At 38.3% G+C, this 21,845-nt stretch overlaps 2 protein-coding genes across 4 annotated transcripts in view; one reads left to right on the forward strand and one right to left on the reverse strand.

Annotated features, from left to right (window-relative positions):
• The window catches only part of Fgf14 (fibroblast growth factor 14), a 694,358-nt gene extending 689,330 nt beyond the window's left edge, over nucleotides 1-5,028 (forward strand). The window contains exons 4-5 of one of the 2 annotated variants that reach the window (XM_004631178.2): nucleotides 1,447-1,645; nucleotides 4,208-5,028. In XM_004631178.2, coding sequence (XP_004631235.1) covers nucleotides 1,447-1,645; nucleotides 4,208-4,344 — 336 coding nt within the window. In that variant the 3' untranslated portion in view covers nucleotides 4,345-5,028. The remainder of the gene's footprint in view (nucleotides 1-1,446; nucleotides 1,646-4,207) is intronic. The other variant, XM_023715202.1, reaches the window with a different exon arrangement.
• Nucleotides 5,029-10,680: 5,652 nt separating this feature from the next.
• Itgbl1 (integrin subunit beta like 1) overlaps nucleotides 10,681-21,845 on the reverse strand; it is a 240,908-nt gene continuing 229,743 nt past the window's right edge. For both annotated transcript variants that reach the window (XM_004631180.2, XM_023715199.1), the window contains 3 exons: nucleotides 18,502-18,648; nucleotides 12,444-12,557; nucleotides 10,681-11,481 (listed from right to left, as the gene is read on the reverse strand). In XM_004631180.2, the coding sequence (XP_004631237.1) occupies nucleotides 11,390-11,481; nucleotides 12,444-12,557; nucleotides 18,502-18,648 (353 nt within the window). In that variant the 3' untranslated portion in view covers nucleotides 10,681-11,389. The remainder of the gene's footprint in view (nucleotides 11,482-12,443; nucleotides 12,558-18,501; nucleotides 18,649-21,845) is intronic.

The following is a 21,845-nucleotide window of genomic DNA, read 5'->3' on the forward strand; positions in this document are numbered from 1 at the left end:
TTCCCTAAAATAAAAGAAAATAAATAAAAATAAATAAAAAATTCATCCCACTTGGAAAGCTATTTGCTTTCAGTAAATTAGTCATGAAGCACATAAATTACATTTTGCTAGAAACATCATTGGATTAATGACTCTATGGGAAACACTAAAAGAAATTTACTATGTGCAATTATGGCACATTCTTTACTACAGTTATTGTAAATTCACCTTAGATACTTTTATCCTGAGATCCTAAATATTTTTTCTGAATCTATGTATAACATTAAAAAAAACCCAAAATTTATTTCCTACAATGGCAAAATATATTGAGGTAAAATAAAAATCTGTGCTTAATATAGTGATTTTATTAGAAAGGATCAATTCAAATAAAGGTGTTTTATGTCTGTGTTTCATGTACATAAGGAATAGCCCAGTGTTAAGTTTATTTAAAACAGTGACAAAAGCTGCTTGACTGCCTTCCATGGTGTGCATTAGGAAATTCAGTCTTTAAATTACATTTAATAAGCATCCATCAAAATATATGTAGATTGTAACTTTATACATTTTATATATACATTAATCATCATATTCATTATTATTCATTCCAAAATACTAATTTTTATGAACTACATATCATTATCTATGACTATTTCTGATATTAATAATAATGCAAAATTAGTAAGCTTTTTGCTGCATATCAATCAGTGAGGATCCTGGCTGAGCCTTTTGGTACTTAACACACTTCACTCTTCCTCAAGACTTTGGGTGGTTTTCTTTCACTCCAGCTCTTGATACTTCCTTTCTAGCATCATGATGGGTCTCAATGGCACAGAATTAGTTTCAGTAATTGCTATCAACTCACTCCACTGCGATTAGCTAACGTGACCTCTGGCCTCAGCTGGCCACACAGCAAAATCTCTTGTGGCTAAATTGTGCACCTGTTCATTGTCATGGTTTTGTTTTGGAATTTCAATTGAGTGTTTTATAGGAAAAATGTACCAGCCTACAATGACATTGATTAGAATAACAAGTGGCAACTGTTCAGAGTATTACCTGATTATTCCTAATACATAAATTATGTAGACTACAAAATACCTGACGCTTATATTTTGTTTTTTGTTGACTTTATTGTGAATATAGGATGGGACTTTAATGTTCTTTGTCTGTTTATAAACTGGTTGAACTTTAGTTTTAGTAAAAGGATTCAGGTTGCTTATGTTTTCTATTTATTTTATTAAAGGGTATCCGTATTTTGAGTACATGTATTCCTGACATAACAGAGTCTTCTTAATTCTTTTTATTTTGAAAAAAGTAAATACACAAATGTTTTCTTCAGAAGAAGTATATCTAGCCATTGCTGCCGCAATTCTGTTTTCTCCCTATGTTGGGTGAATTTCCAAGATTGAGTAGAAATCACTGTGGAAATTCAGTTCTTTCCACTAACTTTCTTTTCTGTTCTCTCAACAGGAACTTTTTACCCCTGAATGCAAGTTCAAAGAGTCTGTTTTTGAAAACTATTATGTAATCTACTCCTCCATGCTGTACAGACAACAGGAATCTGGAAGAGCCTGGTTTTTGGGATTAAATAAGGAAGGGCAAGCTATGAAGGGGAACAGAGTAAAGAAAACCAAACCAGCAGCTCATTTTCTACCCAAGCCATTGGAAGGTGAGTGTTTGCATGCAGTATCCTTGTCAGACTTGTCATCCCTTTTAGTTTTCACATTCCTAAGTCTTCCCTGGCTAAAGGGGACCTTCATAGAGTTGAATTTCCTGTGCTGAATTCTCTGTGCTCCAAATATCCTTTAGCTTGATCCAGATGATGCTTGTACAAATGTGAACTTAAAATTGTTCACTTACGCTTTCTGAGTCTAAAATTGTAGCTCAGTGTTGATTAGCATGGGTGAGGCCCTGGGTTCAAACCACAAGGAAATGAAGGAAGAAGGGAGGGAGGAAACAGTGTGGTCTTCAAGCACTTTGTGTGTGTGTGTGAGTGTGGGTGAGTGTGTGGGTGAAACTGTGTGTGAGTATGTAAGTGTGTGTGTGTATGTGTGTGTGTGTGTGAGAGAGAGAGAGAGATAAAAAGTACATGTGTGTGTTTGTACTACTAATGACATGCATTGGGATACTTGTTCCCATTCGCCACAACCACTTCAACTTCAAGGTAATTTTAACTCATTAACTGAAAAAAACTTTATATATGTAATGTTATAACAATGTATCATTAATGTACAAGTATATTAAAAATAAATTTTGCATATGAAATTCAAAGCACCCATTTTTATAATTAGGGTACAAATAATTATATATTTGTGAGTTATTATAATTTTAAAAAACAAAGGGATAGTAACTTTACCATTAAAGATCCTATGGACATTATATATCTTCTTCCAAATCCATAAATAAAAAAATTATCTGCATGTTTTGTAAACAATGGAGCTTTCACATTTAGTGTGATCATATCCAAAGGAACAGGATAAAAACTTCTGTCAGTTAATTAGAAAAATCTGTGCCTTTCTCACTAAACTCTGCCAGAAGGGTCACTTACTTTTATCTATGTAATGTTTGTTGAGGTCCATAAACATTGATTTTGAGGCTATTCAAAAGTCTTATTTAAAGAATTGAAAACAGCAGCAAAGAAAAGAAAAGCGCACTAGGGTCAAAGTCCTTGAGGTCACCAAAGCCACCTTTCTGTACTACAAAAACTAAAATCTCAGGCCCCACCAGGAACTCACGTAAGTGCTAGAGATGGCCCCTTTCAAGGTCACAACAAGACAAAACCTGTTCTGGCTGGGGATACTCCATATTGGCACATCGATCTCCAGACTCCTTGTATTTTTTGAAGCAGATACTCTGAAAGGCCTTTTTATATGGTTATGATGGTAAATATTTATCTTATTAAAGTTAAAAACAGGTTAGAAGTTGGGATGGCATTTTCACTCCTAGTTTGAAAACCTCTATTTTCATTTAAGGAGCTCATGATATCTAAACTTAATCTCATTCTTTCCACTTCAAGTTCTGACTGATCCCAATGGGTTGCCATAGTTGTACTTGCTTCCCAACCTACCAATGACACTTTCCTACCTGAACTTCAGTCAGGCTCCTGTCCACCTTCTAGGCCTTGGTGTATTGATAATTTGACGCTGTTACTTCCTAATTTAGTCATGGGGGTAAGAAAGTGGATATATTTCAAGGATGCAGATTAGTTCCTTCTATTAATTTACCAAGGCATTTAATATAGCCCAATGTCCATTTGCATTTTTCATCTGAAAGCTGCTGAAAATTCACCTGATGCATTGATGTAAAAACCAAAAGCCTGCCTCCATGCACATGGACGACCCGTAAAGCTGTTATCCTAACTCAGCATAAGGGCTCTTCATAGCTAACCTTAAATCTTTTCAGCCTAAAAAGCAGGAAGGTAGCTTATTTACTTGTGCTTCTGATGATAGAGGGCTCTAACTCCACTAGTTCTTCCAGTCTATCACAGACTCCAAAGCCTTTCCCAGGGCTCTGAATTCATTTTCTAGACTGTCTCATGAACCATGTGATTTTGTCCCTAGTCATTATTCCGACAGTTCTCTCAGGCATTATTCTCTGTCGCTGTCTTGCCATTCTCCACTTCTGCCCTGAATGATGTCTCTATTATTAGAGTTTTAATAATATAACAGAAAATGAGGCATAAAAAATGTAAAGGATCCACAGTCGCCTAAAGTTGTTTAAGGTTCCCTTTCCAAGAGTATGGGAAATGAAATCAAAACAATCATCTCTGGAAGGCCCTGGCTTAAGGAAAGGAAGTTCTTTGTTACTGCTTTGAAGCTGACACTAGAGTGATTACGTTGCTTTTGAGCCACTTGGGAGGAAAATAATTTAATGATCTAGGGTGTAAATACTTCAATTCAAAAAGAATTGAAATAAGAAGTTGAAGTGTTGAATCAGTGTGTAGTGGAAAGGGAACCAGAAGATTTTTTCTTTAAATGGTTGGGGTGTGTGTGTGTGTGTGTGTGTGTGTGTGTGTGTTCATGTGAACAATGCTCATATTTGAGTACATAATCTAGAGAATCTGAGAGTGAACACATACACACACACACACACACACACACACACGGGATTATTTTCATGGGGGAAGAGGAGAAACATGGGCAGCCTACTGAGTTCCTTTGCATGCACAGCTGGGCCATTCTTGCATGTAACCAGGCAATGTTTCCTTTTCCTCCTCCTCTCTTCCCGTCAGTTGCCATGTACCGAGAACCATCCTTGCATGATGTCGGCGAAACGGTCCCGAAAACTGGGGTGACGCCAAGTAAAAGCACAAGTGCGTCGGCAATAATGAATGGAGGCAAACCTGTCAACAAGAGCAAGACCACATAGCCAGACCCTCACAGGTGGTGTGACTTTCTCGTCCTGAGCACAGTTGAGCAATTTATCCTTCCCAGACATTCCTCTCCCAGGGCTGAGGAGCAGGCGGGAAGCACGCGAATGCTTTCCCTTTGCTATCCCAGAACTTCTTTGTTGCAAATGGATAAATCTCAACCTGTGGCCCCCCACACAAGAAGACACCTGGACAACCAGCTAAACTCAGACCATGGAATGCCCTGCCAGATATGGAATGCCTTTTTACTATCTTTTCTGTGACTGTGACACTTCATGTGAATGACATACTTCACAAGTACTCGATTCCTTGCCTGCTGACAGCTACCCATAATCCTTTTTGAGTCCTGTTTCAGCAAAATCCATGTGTTTAAGTTCGATTTTGTAGCACACCAATAATATTGAGTAATTTCTAGTTAGAAGCTGTAAAACTGTGCTATTATGGATTTCTCTCCTCATTTTTACAGGGCTGCTCGCTCCACTGTCTGTGACCTTTTGCAGGGATCGTGTTCCTCTAAATCTGAGATATTGCAGTTGGCTTAGTTCGGAGAGCAATCAGGGAATCAGGAAGCCTTCTACACCTGTTATTACAAATTGCATCTCTAAAGATTAAAAATGTTGTCTCTGGCTCACATTACTGATTAAACATGCATATATTCTCTATCCGGTAGCAGATACTGCGCTCCCTAAGTTGGCATTGGCTGGATGGGATGAGGGTCAAACACCATCCATGGAAAGCTCTGCATATGTGTTTGACATGCCCTCTAGTGTGTGTGTGTGTGTGTGTGTGTGTGCGCGCGCGTGTGTGTACGTGTGTGTGTTTTCTACATATCACAAGCTTACTGGTAATGGTAACATTTGCCTTGCCCAGCGAGCGAGACCCACTGTTTTTTGAGAAAGTGGGTCCAAAGAATTCTGTAGGCCTTGTAGGCCTGATTAAGGTTCATTTTCATCTGTTAATCTTCATTATGGGGAAAAGGGGGAGGGGTCGATCATTACAACCTCCAATGAATTGCGCTACCTAAATCCATTTCCAATCAACTCCTTCCTGTTTTTAATGAACCCAACGAATGCCATCCTGTTTGGGGCTGCGTTCCTCTCATACCCCGCATGGGCAAGGCGGCTGTTGAGTTCTTTTCTGCAGCAGCAATGCAAACGTTAGGTATAAATTAGACTTTAATATTTCTTGTGTTTAATGAGAAGTTTTTAAACAGGACCTATTAGGAAAAAATATTTTTACTTTTGAGCTCAGCATGCTGAGTCCGGTACCATGGACCTCCCCAGTACAAACCTCTAGCTCTGCCTCCTGGGCCACCAGTTGCCACCTGGCTGGGTTAGAGGTGATTTTCCATGATCTCAGAGTTAACCTCCATAAAATTAAAGGCAAACTGACACACTCAAATATCAGGTTTGGGGGCCATGGTTTATTTGCTTTCATTTTGCTTTCTTAGTTTCCTTTTTGATTGACTACTGCTAAATTCTGTGCTTCGGGAAGACCTGTACCGACGTGCAGCAGAAATAGTTGGCTACCCAGTTTAGAGTCCATGCAAAATGTTCAACATTGGGGATAATGAGCTTCACAATGTTTAATATTCAACTGTTTGGAAATATATTTAACTCTGTGTACTCTTAATAAAATCTAATGCTTTCTTCTCAAAAGAGTTCACTGAGACCAACTGAACCTCATTTACAGCAAAAAAAAAGTCTGTGAGCTCAATGTACGGCCTCTTATGACTTCCAGGTGGAAGGATAACCCGGTTGCCATTTGCCCCCATCTGCGCTGTGTTTACTGGGAAATTATTTTGTCACTGCTTTCATGAATATCCATGGCAGCCCTTGCCCAGCATTGAAAAATTTTGGTCTGCTTCGCTGATTAAACATTCAGTATAAATTCAATGTTCATGCTTATTTCATTTTCATATTGGATTCCATTTTAATAAATAAAATTTTAGCTAACATTTCAGTAGATTTGTCAATAATGTTAAACTACAAATGCAGCAAGATTATTCTTTTGATCATCCTGGATTTGGTGTTATACCATTTTAAAACCTATTATTTTTAACAGGATAAGTTAAAAATGTACTAAATGAAATCCATTAAGCAATTATTTAGGAAAGACATATATCTCATAATATGTGGCGAACTATGAATGCTTTATATTTCCAATTAGATGGGCTTGTAAACACATCACTATACACACACACACACACACACACACACCCCTGACTATATGTTTTTGATAATCAGCCTACTTGTGGTTTCTTTATCTCTTGCAAGCCTGTTTCTTGGTTAAAATTAAGATAAGATTTATTTTTGTAAATGACTGAGATTTATGTAAATGTTCACCTTTGTTTTTTAATGGGTGTTCTATAAGGGCATTTATCACTATGAGTGGATGTCAGAGTACTTTCTTCTAATACATGTTTAGACATATTGCAGAGGGTTCCTTGTTACTTGTAATTTAGTTAGATCATTTACTCCGTGTCTGATCTCACCTGTTGCATGGCAAGAGGACAGCACTGACGAACTGCATGTAGTAGGAACTTGTGTATCAAGAACTGTTGGTATGTATCACTCAATTTACATATGATGCATTTGTCTGCATTGTACAGTTTCTGTGTTTACTATCATTTGTTGTATTCCAAATACAACATACTGAATAAACTATTTATATGAAGGCATATGAATAAACATCAAACAACTTTATGTAACAAAATGACATTGCATCACCCACATATATAGAGAAATGTCATGTAAATAAGTTGGTAAACTCCATCTCCCCCTTAACCATGCCAAAGAAAATTTTAGCTCTTTGATGATACCTCTCTTACTACTCTTCCAGGATAAGACTTCATCATTTTTTTCTTTCAGAAATTAAGTTTGCTGTTATTCAGTGCAATCTGTCATTCTTGATGTTCTATATAGTAAATCTGATGGAATTTGTTTGTATTTATAGACCATGTGTTTTGTATCTCTATGTACATATTATGTCCATTGTATCAAGTCTCTCTAATAGCCCATTCTTTCTGCATGCATATCTGGTATGGGAGGGTTATGCCTACTGATCGTTATGGTAGCTGAGTGCTCTGCCCACCCCCAACAATACTCAAAAATGTTAACTTTTTATATTTTAAGTGACACCATTTTATAATAAGTCCACTTTCTAAAATTTGCTACCACCCTCCTTGAAAAAAATTATAGAAGACGTGCAAGTGGTCCATGCTATGTACAGTAAAGCAGAAGATAGCATCATTTCATTATGAATTTAGAGATTCTTGCTCTAAATATTTGTGAGTTTTTATTGTTTTGGGGAAGGGGTGGTTTGGATACACACTGGGCCCAAAGGACTCCTGTTCTAGTGCTTCTAATTGTTGAGTGCATGACAAGTCATAGGAGTTCTATATCACATTGCCTACTTGTTTTATTAATGGTTGACATGCTGCAACAATCAATGTATCAAGATGATAGTAGCAGGCTTAGTTTTCTTAACAAAAATCATAAAAGAAAAAAATTTGTTCAGTTACACATGTATTACTTCATTTATAGTTTCCTTCCTAATATTACAGAGGTAATTAATGTTGGATAACAGAGAGAGAGAGAGAGAGAGAGAGAGAGAGAGAGAGAGAGAGAGAGAGGAGATAGAGAGGAGAGAGAGAGGAGGATTAACTCATATTCAGATTAGGAGGAGGTAAAAAATAAAAATTATTTTCAACTTATTTTAGAAAGAAGAGAAAATTAATCTAAAGGCTTACTTGTTTTGCAAAATTCAGGCGTACTTAAGTCAACAATGTGAATAGTGTTACTTTGGAATGAAATATATTCCATAGCTCAGGTTTGCTAGGTTACAAGGTGTCATGAGTTTGTTAACTCTGGAATAGAGTAGTGGTTCAAAGTTTTGATTGTTGAGTCCTCAAACCAAGGTTTAATTATTTACAGTTTTTTTTTTTTCTTTCTTGGTTATCATGTAGTCTGTTTCTAATGTCTTACGGCAGAGACTGTGTCAGAGTTGTGGTGGAAAAATAATTGCTCTCAGTACAGTCCAGCCCAGGGATTGTGGACCTCCTAGAGCTTTTGATGACAGCACACAGCCTGCCGCAACACACATTTGGAAACTTTAGCACCACTGCTCTAGATTTTAGGTAAGCTCAGTAGTCCCAGAAAGGCAGGTACAATGAGCCTTTAATTTGGGACTTTAGGTGAAGTCCTGTGGAGGTTTTCCTCAGTGAGAGCTTGCCAAACAAGTAGCTTTAGTGCAAGCAACATCAGCGAATTTTGTGGCTCCTTCCCCACTGACATGAACCTCACCACAATTTCCCAAAACCACAATAAGACTCCCACCTCCACTAATTACAAATGTGTCCTTTTTCTAGAGTAGAGACTAACTTAGTAATGAAATCAAAAGTCAACAAATTCACACATTTGGTATAATTTTACACATAATTATGTTTTCCGCATATAAAAATTTTAAAATCATCACTTCTTTATAGGTATATTAATGTTGGCTTTGCTACAGTTAAACACACACACACACACACACACACACACACACACATTACCAAAGTAGGCAGAAAGAAGTGAAAACAAAATATTTCTGTTTTTATAGAAAAACAAAGATTCAATAATGTTCAGGTACCATATGACTTACGTTATAGCTCAGGTTTTGCTCTGTAAGTTTTAATTCATTCCTACAACATGATTAATTGTACATATTTTCATCTTTGATCAAAAATGTGGACAAATCACATTTTGAATTTTATGGTATAATAACTTCTACAACATATAGTCTTTTTCTTAGTATACAGCAATGCAGAGGACATTTTAAAAATGAAAATATTTTAAAAAAGAATACTTTTGTTGTTGCTGCTAGTAATGACGAGGGAGAATGGCATAGAAAGACTGTCACAAAACAAGAAACAACTGAGGTTAGGTGATGAGCTACAAGGAATTATGGGTAATTCCAGCGGAGCAAAGTTTAAGAAACAGCACTCAGCTCTGGGCCACCCCCAGCCCTCTGTCTGTCTTCATAAGGACTGGGTGTCTGGATGCACTGCTGTTTACTGTATTTTGTATTTTTAAAAAATATTCAGTGAAATCAACCAAAGAGTTTGCTCTAGCGTCAATGGGACTCACAAAGTCTGATCTTTACTATTCAGTTATTTACAGAAGCATGAGGACTACAGTCAGGAAGAGTGAAGATTCATTTGTTGTATGATGGCTGAATCATGCAATGGGTCCCAGTACTGTACCCATCAAATAGACCATCAAATTTGCTATTAAGCGATTATAGTAGGTTAGCTTGAGGCTTCAAGCATTTATATAGAAAAGAGGAATCAGTGATCTTTATTGTTTCCTGACTATACACATGTCCCTCATTTTACCAAGCTGGTGCATGAGTGAACATTCTCAGTAATACAGATAAATCTAATGTAGTCTAACTCCCTGATCTCAGGATGGAGAGAATTTTAAAAAATATATCAAGTTATGAGACTATTGTTAGTACTATACAAATCAGCACCAGTTAATTTTTCTCTGAGATATTTTCCAATATTATGTTTTTAAGTAACAGTGGGCACATATTTTCCTTGTTTCTGATGATTTGGCTTATAAATTCCAAGCCATAATCCTAGAATATGTAAATCATAAATATAATATTTCCAAGTCAATTTTTTCATCTTAAAATAACACTGAAATGATTTTACTACACCATTTTAGGACTTTATAAAATAATTCACATTCAGGAAAAAAGTGGGCTTTTTAGCTCTAAATTATTTAGAGTTGCCTAAACTAATGTACATAAGTAGACCTAACTGTATATATGTAAGGAAAGTCCCAATAATTGTACATTTTCATAGTTCAATGTGATTTTCCACACAGAACAAAGTTCCACCATTAAGAAAATAAACATTTTTTTCTATCACTGAATGAATATTTGTAATTTCTATTTAAGCCCTGTTTACCTTTTTTTGGTCCCTTTCTGGGCTTTTGGAATAGATGCCATTTTATTACACATGCTATTTTGGCTTCTTTGCAAGACTCTACTTTTCCTTAGAAAAATAACTCTTTTAAGGGAAATTGACACATATTTCAGGTTCATCATATTTCTAGCTAAATATTGTCTTTTTTATAAGGCCACATTAAATAGTGAAAGAAATATTTCTTGCACATGTAATCACTGCCCCATTTCAAAAAGTGTGACAGCTTAGGAACCTAAAGACGAATATCCTTGAATAATAGTTCATTATTATTGTTACTTTTCAATAGGTAAACATATATTGACACAGAGTATGAACAACTTACATCATTATTTATTTGAAAAGTTAAATTGTACATTTTTCATAATTTCTTCCTTTATCTTAAAAGAAACTTCTTTTGTGAGTTTAAAGCCAGATAGACAATGACTCAGCTGCTACATGAACAAGATTTTTCCTTTGGACACACTCATAATTTGTTGACTCCCTAACCTTTGTGTGTTTCTCTTCATTGTCTCCTCTTGGAGATATTGAGTGATAAGAAAGTCTAGGAAAATCTGCTTGATGGATTTACATGAGAATGGTTCTTTTCCTTAGATTCTAACATGACCATTCTCATGTGGCAATATGGCTTTATAAATACTGCAATTCAGGCTTTTCGACTTCAGTGCTATGGGGTATTTGGAGCCAGGAAATTCTTGGTTCCAGTGCATTCTTAGCACTGCAGAGTGTTTAGCACCATCATTGACCTCTACCAATCAGATACCCACCCACCCAATATGACAATGGCCACTGTCTGTAGACATGGCTGAATGTGTTCTATGTGCAAAACTGCCCCCACTAGGAACCTCTAGTATTAATTATGAAGGAACAGTTCTTTCTAGTGTTATTTGTATCAGAGTCTTCTGAACTCATCTTAAATGGGTACCCAGTTTTCATTCAGAAAGTCAGAAATAGAAAAAAACATACAATAGTCTATTCAATCAGTCCTAATGTGGGTTATACACGGTTTCTTTTGTATTTATATGTTCTAGTGTTCTAAGAAGATAAGAATCCCATTCTGTCCCATGGAATTATTAAGGATATTCTGTGCCAAGCCAGATTTCACATGCATTTCCATTCCATCCATCCCAGCATTCACAGTTTCCACAGTTACATATTCCATTCCCTGCAATAAAATACATATAAGAATCATTCTTATGGTCGAAATACACCAAGATAAAATATGCTATTATAAACTCTAAGGGTTCATAAGGAAAATCATTTCACTCACCCTCTCTAGAGTTTATCGTATGATGACTTTATTATTGCCTTTTATTAAGAAGCTCGAGAAAAACTGATCTTTCAAACAATGAAATTCAAACAATTTGGAGCCATACTCTATGAATCAAGTAATAACTATCTTATCTTGCTCCAACTGGGTAACAATGCTCCAATCCTTTGAGATCAAGTTGTACCTGATTTAGACATAAATACTGAAAAACCATAAAGCTGAGATAATATGAGGCAGGCCAGGTGGACAACTAGAAGCCCTATGTAAGAGTGATAATGAATATCTAATTTAGTGCCATACACATACTCATTGTTAGCTACAGCTAGAAATGAAAAGAGAAAAATCTATGACTTCATTTTCTCTGAAACTTGTTTAAGCAAATGTATTTTATAAGAAATTATTAAGACATAGCAAAATAAAATAGCACTGATTAATGCAGAGGTGAACCTTTCAATATGTCAACTCCTCCCCCAACACATTTGCTGTTGCCTGAAAACAACCCACTATACACACTATTGGCACTTGCATCCTGTTTAAAATAATAGTCCATCTGCTATGCCACACTAAAAGTAAAGTAATTCTTAAGAGACTTCTATTCAACACATAAATTCCTATGTATCCCTTTGGACGCTAGGTTACCTTGTAGAGATTGCCCAACAATTACGTAATTTAATCTTTTCTGGCAGTGCATATTCACAAATGTTTATTTCCTTTTTCACAGTTGCTTCCTATTAGCAGCTGGCCCTTGGTTCTATGGAACCTGCCCTGTCTGGTCACCGAAATCACCATGTGCCGGGTGTCATTTGGCTCGACCGAAGCTTAGGGCACAGAGCAATCAGAATACTGCAGTACGACACCTGTGCAAGTGAGGCCATCATGCTTGTCGCAGTCCCTGTCATCGCAGTCACAGAATTCCCCCGAAATGTACCACTCTTCTGCAGAACAAATGCACTTTCCACAGTGACAAGAACCTGAAATCACAAGAGCTTTGCTCAGCATCATCGCGTAACTAAAGGTTTCCATCTAGACTAGAATATCATTGACACACAGACAATAGGCTTCTAATAACCTATCTTCCAAAGGTAAAAGTGTACTGAATAGCTCATTTCTCACAGGGGAGCTTTACTTACTGTAAACCATAAAGGTCATCCGGCAAAGCCTTTATTATGGATCGAGACAGTTGCAATTAGCCTTGAGCAAATGTTCTGTGGCCCAGGCTGGTTGAAATGTCAACAAGAACAGAATATGGCTGATTCCGACAGACAGTCTCTCAAAAAGGTGTGCAAAAAATAGATGATTTCTTCCCCTCTCTTAGGTTTCATTTCATGAATTGAGTCATGTTTTTAAAGTGCCTGTTCTTCTAGTAGTATATTCTATTAAACAAAGATGCATCTTATAATTAAAATAACTACTGAATTAGCTCATAATTTTGGATTTTTGTTTACATGATTTTTGACACAGGCATACCTTAACAAATGTATAGGAGTGGATAACAAAATGTCTGTAATGTTCTTAGGATGTCTTCAGCGTTCTCTATCACAGTTAAGGATAACTAATCTCCCCCGTTCAATGTTCATACTTTATGAAGCTCTAAGCTCAGCCATTTATCCCACCATTTCACCTGCTCCCCCTCTTTTTTAACCAACTTCCTAATTTTTAAAATTTGCTGTTTGATGATTAACATACTTAGTTACTAAGAAATAATTGTATCAATGTTATATTTTAAATAAAGTATGATGAATTGAGTGGTGTGTCAAAAGAAAGAAAGTTCTCTTCTTCTAAATAGCTTTTATGACATGCTAAAAAGAAATCTTCACATGGTAAGACTCTTCCCAGTACAGCAAGAAAGAGAACTTTAAAATAAAAAAGAAATTCCTTCCATTTTCTTAGGTTGGCTCTTCTCTCTAATGGCGCTTTCTTATTACTAAAAGATGGTTAATGCTAAGTGTTTCAGGTCAAACAAAAATCACTTTGAGATGATGTAGTAGTAACAGCATTGTTATATATTTAACAAAATTCCAAACTTACGTAAATTCAAATTATATTAGCAGGGTGAGGCAAGAATCAATCATGAGTCTTTTTGTTGAAGCATAAAAGTTATTAACAACCTGAGTAGAAAGATTATGGAATGGAAGACACACAACACACATATCATGAAGTGGCTCAGATTGAAGCATCCCAAGCAGGGTGTCCTATGTAGTAGCTCACAACATGGAAGCTGGTATACACATAATGGGTGAAGAAATCTTCAGTGGTCTAAGTAAACTTGTACCATTCCTTATGCCAACTTGTGGGAAGAGTCAGATTTAAGTCATTATGAGAATTGTTCTTGCACTTCTTTTTAATTTCTTGCTTAACCACAGCACCATTTCTTTGAGTTTTGGCTCGTTTTCTTCAGAAACTGGGTGGATTTGCAGGCTCTCAGGAAGACTGTTGGCATCTTTCAGTTCTGATGGGTGGTTAGGAGCCTGCTAGCTGTTCAGGACCTGCAAAGCCAATGGCTCTCTCTCCATGTCATCTGAATACAATGTATTCTTATGTTGGAAATTTATATGTTCCAATTTTAAAGAATTTTATTTCATATTTCTGAGCATGGAGATGCTCAATACTGATTTACAAATGGTTAGTGATATATCTTCCAACAAGGAAAACATAAAACATTACATTGATTGTAAGAGAAATTTCTGCAAAAAGATCAGTACTTAGTGTTGTTTCCATGAATGAAAGAATTGTACTCCTTTTAGTTGCTTCTAAAACTACGATTTTTCTTTAAGTTTATCCACTGGCCATAAAAAAACTCTCCTTACTTCCCATGCTTCTAGACTTCTCAGCTTCAGGCTATAGAAAAGTATTTTCTAAAACTGGTTAGCTCAGTCAAGGTTCGTATGGATATATCAATAGAGTATTTGACGAGCAAATTCCAGTACCAAAAGTCTACTAGTTACAAAGCACTTAGAATTTTTAAAAAGGATTGATTTTGTATGTGCCATGAAGCAGTAGCTTTTCTCAGCATTCTTCCAGCTGTGTGTTCTTTCTTATTTGTCAATGTCCAAAGCATCTTAGAGGTAGGAATTCTTCTACTGCTTGCATAACTAGGAATAGCATAGCATGCAATAATAACACAGCATCAGTAGCCAGTAGGATCTATTATGGCAACTTCTTTAGCTTTGGCTGTTCTCATCATTAACTAACAAGGAGATCAGTTGTCTCTCTCCAGAAGGTGTCAACTGTAGGGAGAAGATGCTACCCGATAGGCATAGGCTGAATGACTACCCAAGGTGAGCAATTGTTCAGCTCAGCTGGCTGGGACTCACTGGACCACAGACCCAGTCCACCACAGGTAACAGCTGGCCCATTTTATCAGAGACTCTAGGGTGGTCAGTTCTTCACCACAGCACCATAAACCCATTTGTTTTCTTCCCCAATATCAGGTGAGCCCTTAAGAGTGTTCCTATCTCTCTGTGCTTTTTGCTAGCTTCCATCCTTGGGGAATCAGTCATATTTTCTCATGTGTCTTCACAGTATCCTTAGAATTTAAGAAGGGAAAAGAAGCCAATTTCTGCCTACAAAGATGAGAATGGAGGAACAAATAATTAGAGCAATGCCTAGAACCAGACAGGCAGTAAGCCTCATTTAACTTCAGATTTCAGTCTGATTTGTCTACCTTTCAACCAAACGATTGACTTGTGATGTCATTCACAGCAGAATCTTTCCTATGCTTTCCAAACTGAACTGCTTGCTGCTGCAAGTTGGATGGGCAAGCCTGACTGAGATGGGGAGGATGTGGAACCCTGAGACGAGGCTGGTTTTGTGAAGCATAACTTTTATCCATTCTCTTATTTCTTGGATGTGAGAAAGCCAGGTGGGTGACTGAGAGCCAGGTGGGTAGGTGGGTGGACCCTGGACTAACTGGATAACAGGGGGCCCAACGCCAGCTTTGGGAGGGCTTCCAGAGACATTTCATGATGTGTATTTATAGCCATTGTCACACAGCAGTGAGACTGTAAGATGTGGACCTAGGCTTAAGTCATTAAGGTAAAATGTTACCATGTCATTATGGACTCAAATAAATAAATCCCCAGCTAAAGAAATAGAATAAAAATATAACATGAATTATATCACGTATTCTGCAAAGGTAGATACACTTAGAGATGATCTGGGCACTGAGCTTGTCTTTCTTGGTTATTTACAAAAGCAATTTGCATCTAAGGGCAAGGCACCTTTGTCAGTTAACCCATCTCATTACTAACGTTGGCCTTTCTTTTTCATCCATCAAGCCTGAAAAAATGCTGCAAACCAACATCCCAGCAGGCAGTTTTCACAATTGTACTAATGACTCCATCTGTTATGAAGGTCACAACAATGTATCTTGTTTTAAATTTTTCTATGGAGTGATTTGTTGTCTTGGCTATAAATTTGTAAAGAAATAAAATGCTATTTCTCCATCGTCTCCTGAGGTGACAGCTTTGTTCACAGTTCGTGGCAAGTGCGCGGTTTAGACTCGTTTGCATGGCTGTGGGCTGCAGGCTGCAGTGCTCTGGTGACTGCAAGTCCCCTCTCCCAGGTCCAGAGTCAGACAGACGAAGCTGTGGACATCTTTCTGATAATCACAGTGTCTTCTGCACAGGGACGGGGTCTTCATTTACAAATTCAAGAGAAATTTTTATAGAATCCAGACACATCTATGGAGTGCATCAGAAATACATAGCTCTGGTGAAATGATTTGAAGCAGTTTGCTCTTTTCCACTGCAGCACTGAAATCTCATGGTGTATGCATAAGACGCAGGGTAGTATTCAGTGACGCTCCACAGGGAAACTAGGAATAACTGCTACGTCCCCATCACTTCTGTAGCTAACGTGGACCACCGGCTCATGGTCTCAGAGCCTCTCCTTACCTATAATCCTGCTCTGACATCTCCACAATAGTAAGAAAGAAAGGAGCCCGCAACCAACTGCTGAGCATCTACAGATGCCTGTCACCTTCATGGACATCAAAGTGTGCAGCTTGTATATCCTCTTTCAAATTGAAAGACTATAATCACTTTATCCATTAAAGGATAAACAAATAGTTTAGTCAAATAGCATTTCAACCTTTGATTGATTCCTGAGTATATTTCCACTACCCAAAGCAAACCATTTGGAAAGACATTAACTAGATAAATGTTTTGGTTTTGAGGAAAATGCCTTTAGGTCAACATTTCATCAACTGAATTTTTAAAACTACATTTTGTGTTTAAGAAACTGAAAAATGAGATCATTTCTGGGCCTCTAGTGCATGAAAATGGAATGCTTAGTCTTTGAAAAAGAACCCCTTTTGTATGAAGCCGATTGTTGTTCACTACACTGGGAAGTGTAGCTTCTGTCCTCTGTAGGACTTACAGACTTGATAGGAGCCGCCAAGTGATCACACACGTGCACCAGGGCTTGACTTTTAAAACAAACACATATAACTAAGCACTCTAAAGAGTGCGAGTCCTCACTCAGAGGAGTGTCAGTGAAAAGCTCTTCTCCTTATTCCAAAGAAGGAGAAAATCAAGCATTTAAATTTGACAGCTTTATCTTTGAAACTATGGTTCAGGACACAACCCTAATTTGAAGGAATTCATCACCCTGAGTATTCCGTACATGCTGAGCTCTCCTCTGATCTGAGAACATCTCCTGATTCATACAGTGTAATTCCTCATTCTCCCTTGCAGTTTAGTTCTATCCCTGCTACTTTCCTTCTTTGCTCCATCAGTCTCGCCCTCCTCAGTGCCTTTCCTTGTCATCTCCTTTTAACCTCCTTTTCCTCTTTTCTTTTCATTTTCCCAACACATTCTGAATGTATAACATGCATTTCCAGCAGCTGCAGCCCAGGCAGAGAACTGGAAGAAGTCGCATTAGGGACTTGCAAATTGAGAGAGTTTAATGGAACAATGAACAGGAAAACGAGTCATTGAATTCACCTCAGTGCCTCTTGCCTGCTGTCGCAACATGAGATTGTAGGCATGGCCCACCTGCCCCCACTGTAAAGCCAAATCTAGAACCTGGAAGTCCCGAAACCAAGGATCCTGACATCTATTGAAAAGATGGTGTTTGTGTCCAGTGCCTTCCTCTCAGCCCCAGAGGTGGGCACAGCACCTGTCTGCTTTGATGGCTGAAGTTACATCCAGAGCCTCTTTCAGTGTCTGTCCTTATGTGGCAGGGAAGGTGCCAGTCACCACAGAGGGAGCACATGACCCATGGCACACCCTATTTCTGAAACTTCCTTCTTGAGCTGTGATGGCATCTCAAGCGGAGTCCCTTACATGTGTTGGGATCAAAATATAAGGCAAACATTTATACTTAAAATTTTTATTATTTTTCCTTTATTATCACTTGCCACTCTTAGAACAAATAACATTTATCCTGTCAAAGAAAATACTACTGGAGTTATGGGAGCCCTACGCTTTTTTTCTATCTTTCTCACACACTTTCTCCTTTGTTTATTTACGTACACACCTGTGCAATTTAGCCTCAGAAGTTACAAAAATCATTAATTTTTGCCACTTTTCTGCAGCCCTGGGCTGTGCTACTTCAGAGATAAGCTCCACAATGATCCTCTTGCTACTTGCTAACTTGGGTTCCTTTAGCACCGAGTCTATTCCACTGCCTTTGCTCTTTGGATGACTCATTCTCCTTTCAGACACTGATGCAGTGTCTTCGGATGCAGAAGCTGAGCGGCAGTCTTTGGAGACAAAAGCTCTCTCTGGCATTTCATGATCTTAGATCCCAACCCTCCTGTGGGTGATATTCAGCTCTCAGGCTGAGTACAAGTAGACTGCATGGTGACTTTCTTTCCTAAAAGTTTCCTTCAGGAAAAATGTGGCTACTTGCCATCCTAGCAACCATGTGTCAAAACATGAATGTAGTGCAGACACCGGCATAGACACTCACCCTTCCCCGAGCACAGTGTGCCGTCTGCGGACTCACACAGGCTCCTGCTGTGCTCCTCTGTCAGGTTGCATTTCCGCGGATGCTGGCAGAGCTCGCCGAACCAGCCTCGCTCACAAACACAGCGACCACAGGAACACGTGCCATGACCTGTGAAGCAATGACGGGATGGGCAGGGAGCGCAATGAGTAGGTGATCCACACAGGCAGAGAGGCCACAGGGTCTCATTTCTTACCAAACACACTTTGCTTTCACCCATAGCCAAGTTGGCATGCAATTGCTTAAAAGAATATCACCCCAGATATCTAGCTTAACCGAGTAAATTTCAGTGAATCATAGGAGATGAACTTGAGAGAGAGAAATGTAGAAATAATTTAAAATGGAATGATACCATTGTTTTTCAGTACAGAGTGCATCTACAATTACATTTGTGTCTGCATGGAGTCTGAGGGCTGTGCCTCACTGTGCATGCCGAGTCATCCAGACCAACTTGCCAGGCTAGTCACATCACCTTGCTTGCAGCACGTGTTAATTGCTCTCCTATGGCTTACTCAGGAAAACAAAAGGCACTCCATATCACTTTCCCACTGTACCTCTGTACTTACGAACAGCAGCTGATAGGCATGGAAGTAACGATGTCTCTCTATTATCCAGACTCGGACTCATGTATGACCTATTGTTTCTTCTTACTATTCCTAGCATTGGTTCCTATTTTCTAAAGGGTTTAACTTTGGGTGCACATACAACATGGCCTTTGGGACAATCAGACAGCAAGTAGTACTTCTATGTCCTTGCTTTTCATCCACATTCAATCAGATTGCATGATTTTCCATTGTAAGTCTTTGCTTCTCAGTGCTTCGTTCTTTTTTCTGAGAGAGGCACTTCCTTGTGGCCAGATCTCTTCTGAATCAATTAATTGCTCTGACATTATAATGGAACATTTGCTCTGCTCTAGGAGATACAAAATCAACCCTGGGCACCACAGTCCTAATCTCGCAGGGAGTGCACTACCCTCGTGTAGCCTCTTCAGAGCCGCTGACTGTCTCAGGACCATTTTCTCTGGTGTGCGCTTTAAGAGCAACCCTTGCTCCACATGCTCTGTGACACTCCTCTCTGCGTAAGGCGGGACTCGTGACTAATACTTGTTTGAAATTCACTGTTATGATTAATTTCATATAAGCACCCATGAATCCAAGTAGTAGTTTTCTATAACATGCAACTATCGGCAAGTAAATGGAAAGCAAATGGAAGATGAGTTTTGCGGAATTCTGGATCAGAGCTGCTTCCAGCACCTTCTTCTCTATGTAGCAATGCATTAAATTTATTCTCTCCAGATTCCTCTGAGTTTGTTATTCCACACCCTGCACCATTTTCTCGTCTGAAAACTAAGCCCCAGAGAGAATACTGTTGCTTTCAGTAATATAGTTCAGCCACACAGGATCAGAACTTCCTTTGGGCTTCCTGCTTTCCATGCCCATACCACCTCCCGCATGTCACGCCACCTCCAGATTTCATGTTAGAAGCTGATCCACTTTGCAAACTTTTTAAAAGTTTCTATATTTGTCAAATTCTGCAGCATCTGAGGTACAGATTTGACAAATGAGCACTATCTCCTTCAAAATATCTACTCAACTTGTCTTCATAACACTGGACTATCCTTGCTCCTGAACACTTTTCCTTTGTCTTTATTCTTCTACCCATTTTCTGATCCAGTGAACACAGGTACCTCCAACTGTGTATCTTTCACCATCTTCATTTGTCTTGATATAATTTTTTGAGGAATTATAAAAAAATTCATCAGCTCAGGATTTCTGATTATCACAGTGATTGTAGGCCATATCCTTGGCCTCAAATCTCACCCAAATTCTGCTCCTTTGAATCCATACTTTGTGTTCTGTTAACATTCCCCTTGAATTTTCTCAAGCTCTTTCCAAGAGCTACTGTTCTGTATTTTCCCATTTCTTTTGAAGACACAACTCTGCCTCCAGTCACACATTGTGAATAACTTTTGAATCTCCCCAATTTTCCCAATTGAGAAACTTGTCACGTCCTGTTAAAGTTCCCAAAACATTTCCATATACATCACCATCATAAACTCAGAGAGTCTCTCCTATCTCAGTTCTCTCCCCAGTGCTCTTGTCCAGAGCTTCCTACCACACAGCTCTCTTCATGTCACAGTCAAAGCCTCTCCTCCTTACCGTACACTGATGCTCACAACAGGGAGTTCACTTGGTTGTTAGTTTGCATTCCTAAAAGTAGTGCTCCAAGCAACCATTCTGTCTTAACCTTTCCCTTCTCCCATTAGCCAAACTAACCAGTTCATTATTCCCCGCACAGCTTACTCTTTTTCTGACCTTCAGCTCTTGGAGAACTAAGAATGTCTTCCCACCCTATGTATTCAACTCTTAGTTCACTGCCCAAGCTTAGAAAAAGCAATTACAACTCTATGACGATTGTTCTAATACACTCAGGGAGAAACTTCACTTCTTTGGATCTCTACTGTTCTGTTTTTCACTTTCCAGGGAACTGTTTTGCCTTCTGCCTTAAAATTTGCTATCATCTGGCAACAGAATGCATTCGTAAACTATATTCCTTGAGAGTAGGAATTTATGTTGATTCAGGTCTGTAGTTTTTATGTAGCCAAACACCCTCCCTTTGACCCAGTGGGTCCCAAAAGACACCAACACTAGACTGAGTTTACCTTTATGAGAATATTCTTCTCACTCTCTTCTGAACAAATCCAAGCCTAGAGACCTGCATTAATTCTAGGACACTTGACTCATGGATTGTTATTCAAAGGCAATGAACAGTTCTTGAGTTACTGTTTTATTTTTCCTTTTCACAGAGCAAAGCCAAGTGAGAGAGTTAGTGCCCCCTAACGACAATTAACTCAATGAATAGCTTTTACATTGATTATCTCTTGACTTGTCTTATTAAAAGTAAAGTCCACTTAAGGTGCAAATCTCTTTAACAAAAAGTTGTCCATGTTCAGAAGTAGAGTCTGAGGTATAAAAACATAAAAAAGAGAGCTCCTAGGGTCTACCTCATTGAACTACAGAGCTTTCAGGTGTTCATCTTTGTTTCTGGCCCTGGGCTAGTAATAATTGTCATCCATCCTGGAATCATTCAATCAATCTCTAGGGAAGAAGAAGGCATTCTGCTTTTGATTCAGGACTCCTTGAGAATGACAGAATGAGTCATTCATGCTGGTTCCACAGAGCAGGTCATTTAATATGAAATCTATATGCAAGAAAATAGGAGATTGTTTTTCATTTATTAGCTCATTTATCAAAGTTTAATTGGCAACTGGCCCAGAAATCATCAAAATGCATTGGTACTTAAATGCT

Source organism: Octodon degus, unplaced genomic scaffold, assembly GCF_000260255.1.
Source record: "Octodon degus isolate 3935 unplaced genomic scaffold, OctDeg1.0 scaffold00039, whole genome shotgun sequence".
NCBI classification, from domain to species: Eukaryota; Metazoa; Chordata; class Mammalia; order Rodentia; family Octodontidae; genus Octodon; species Octodon degus.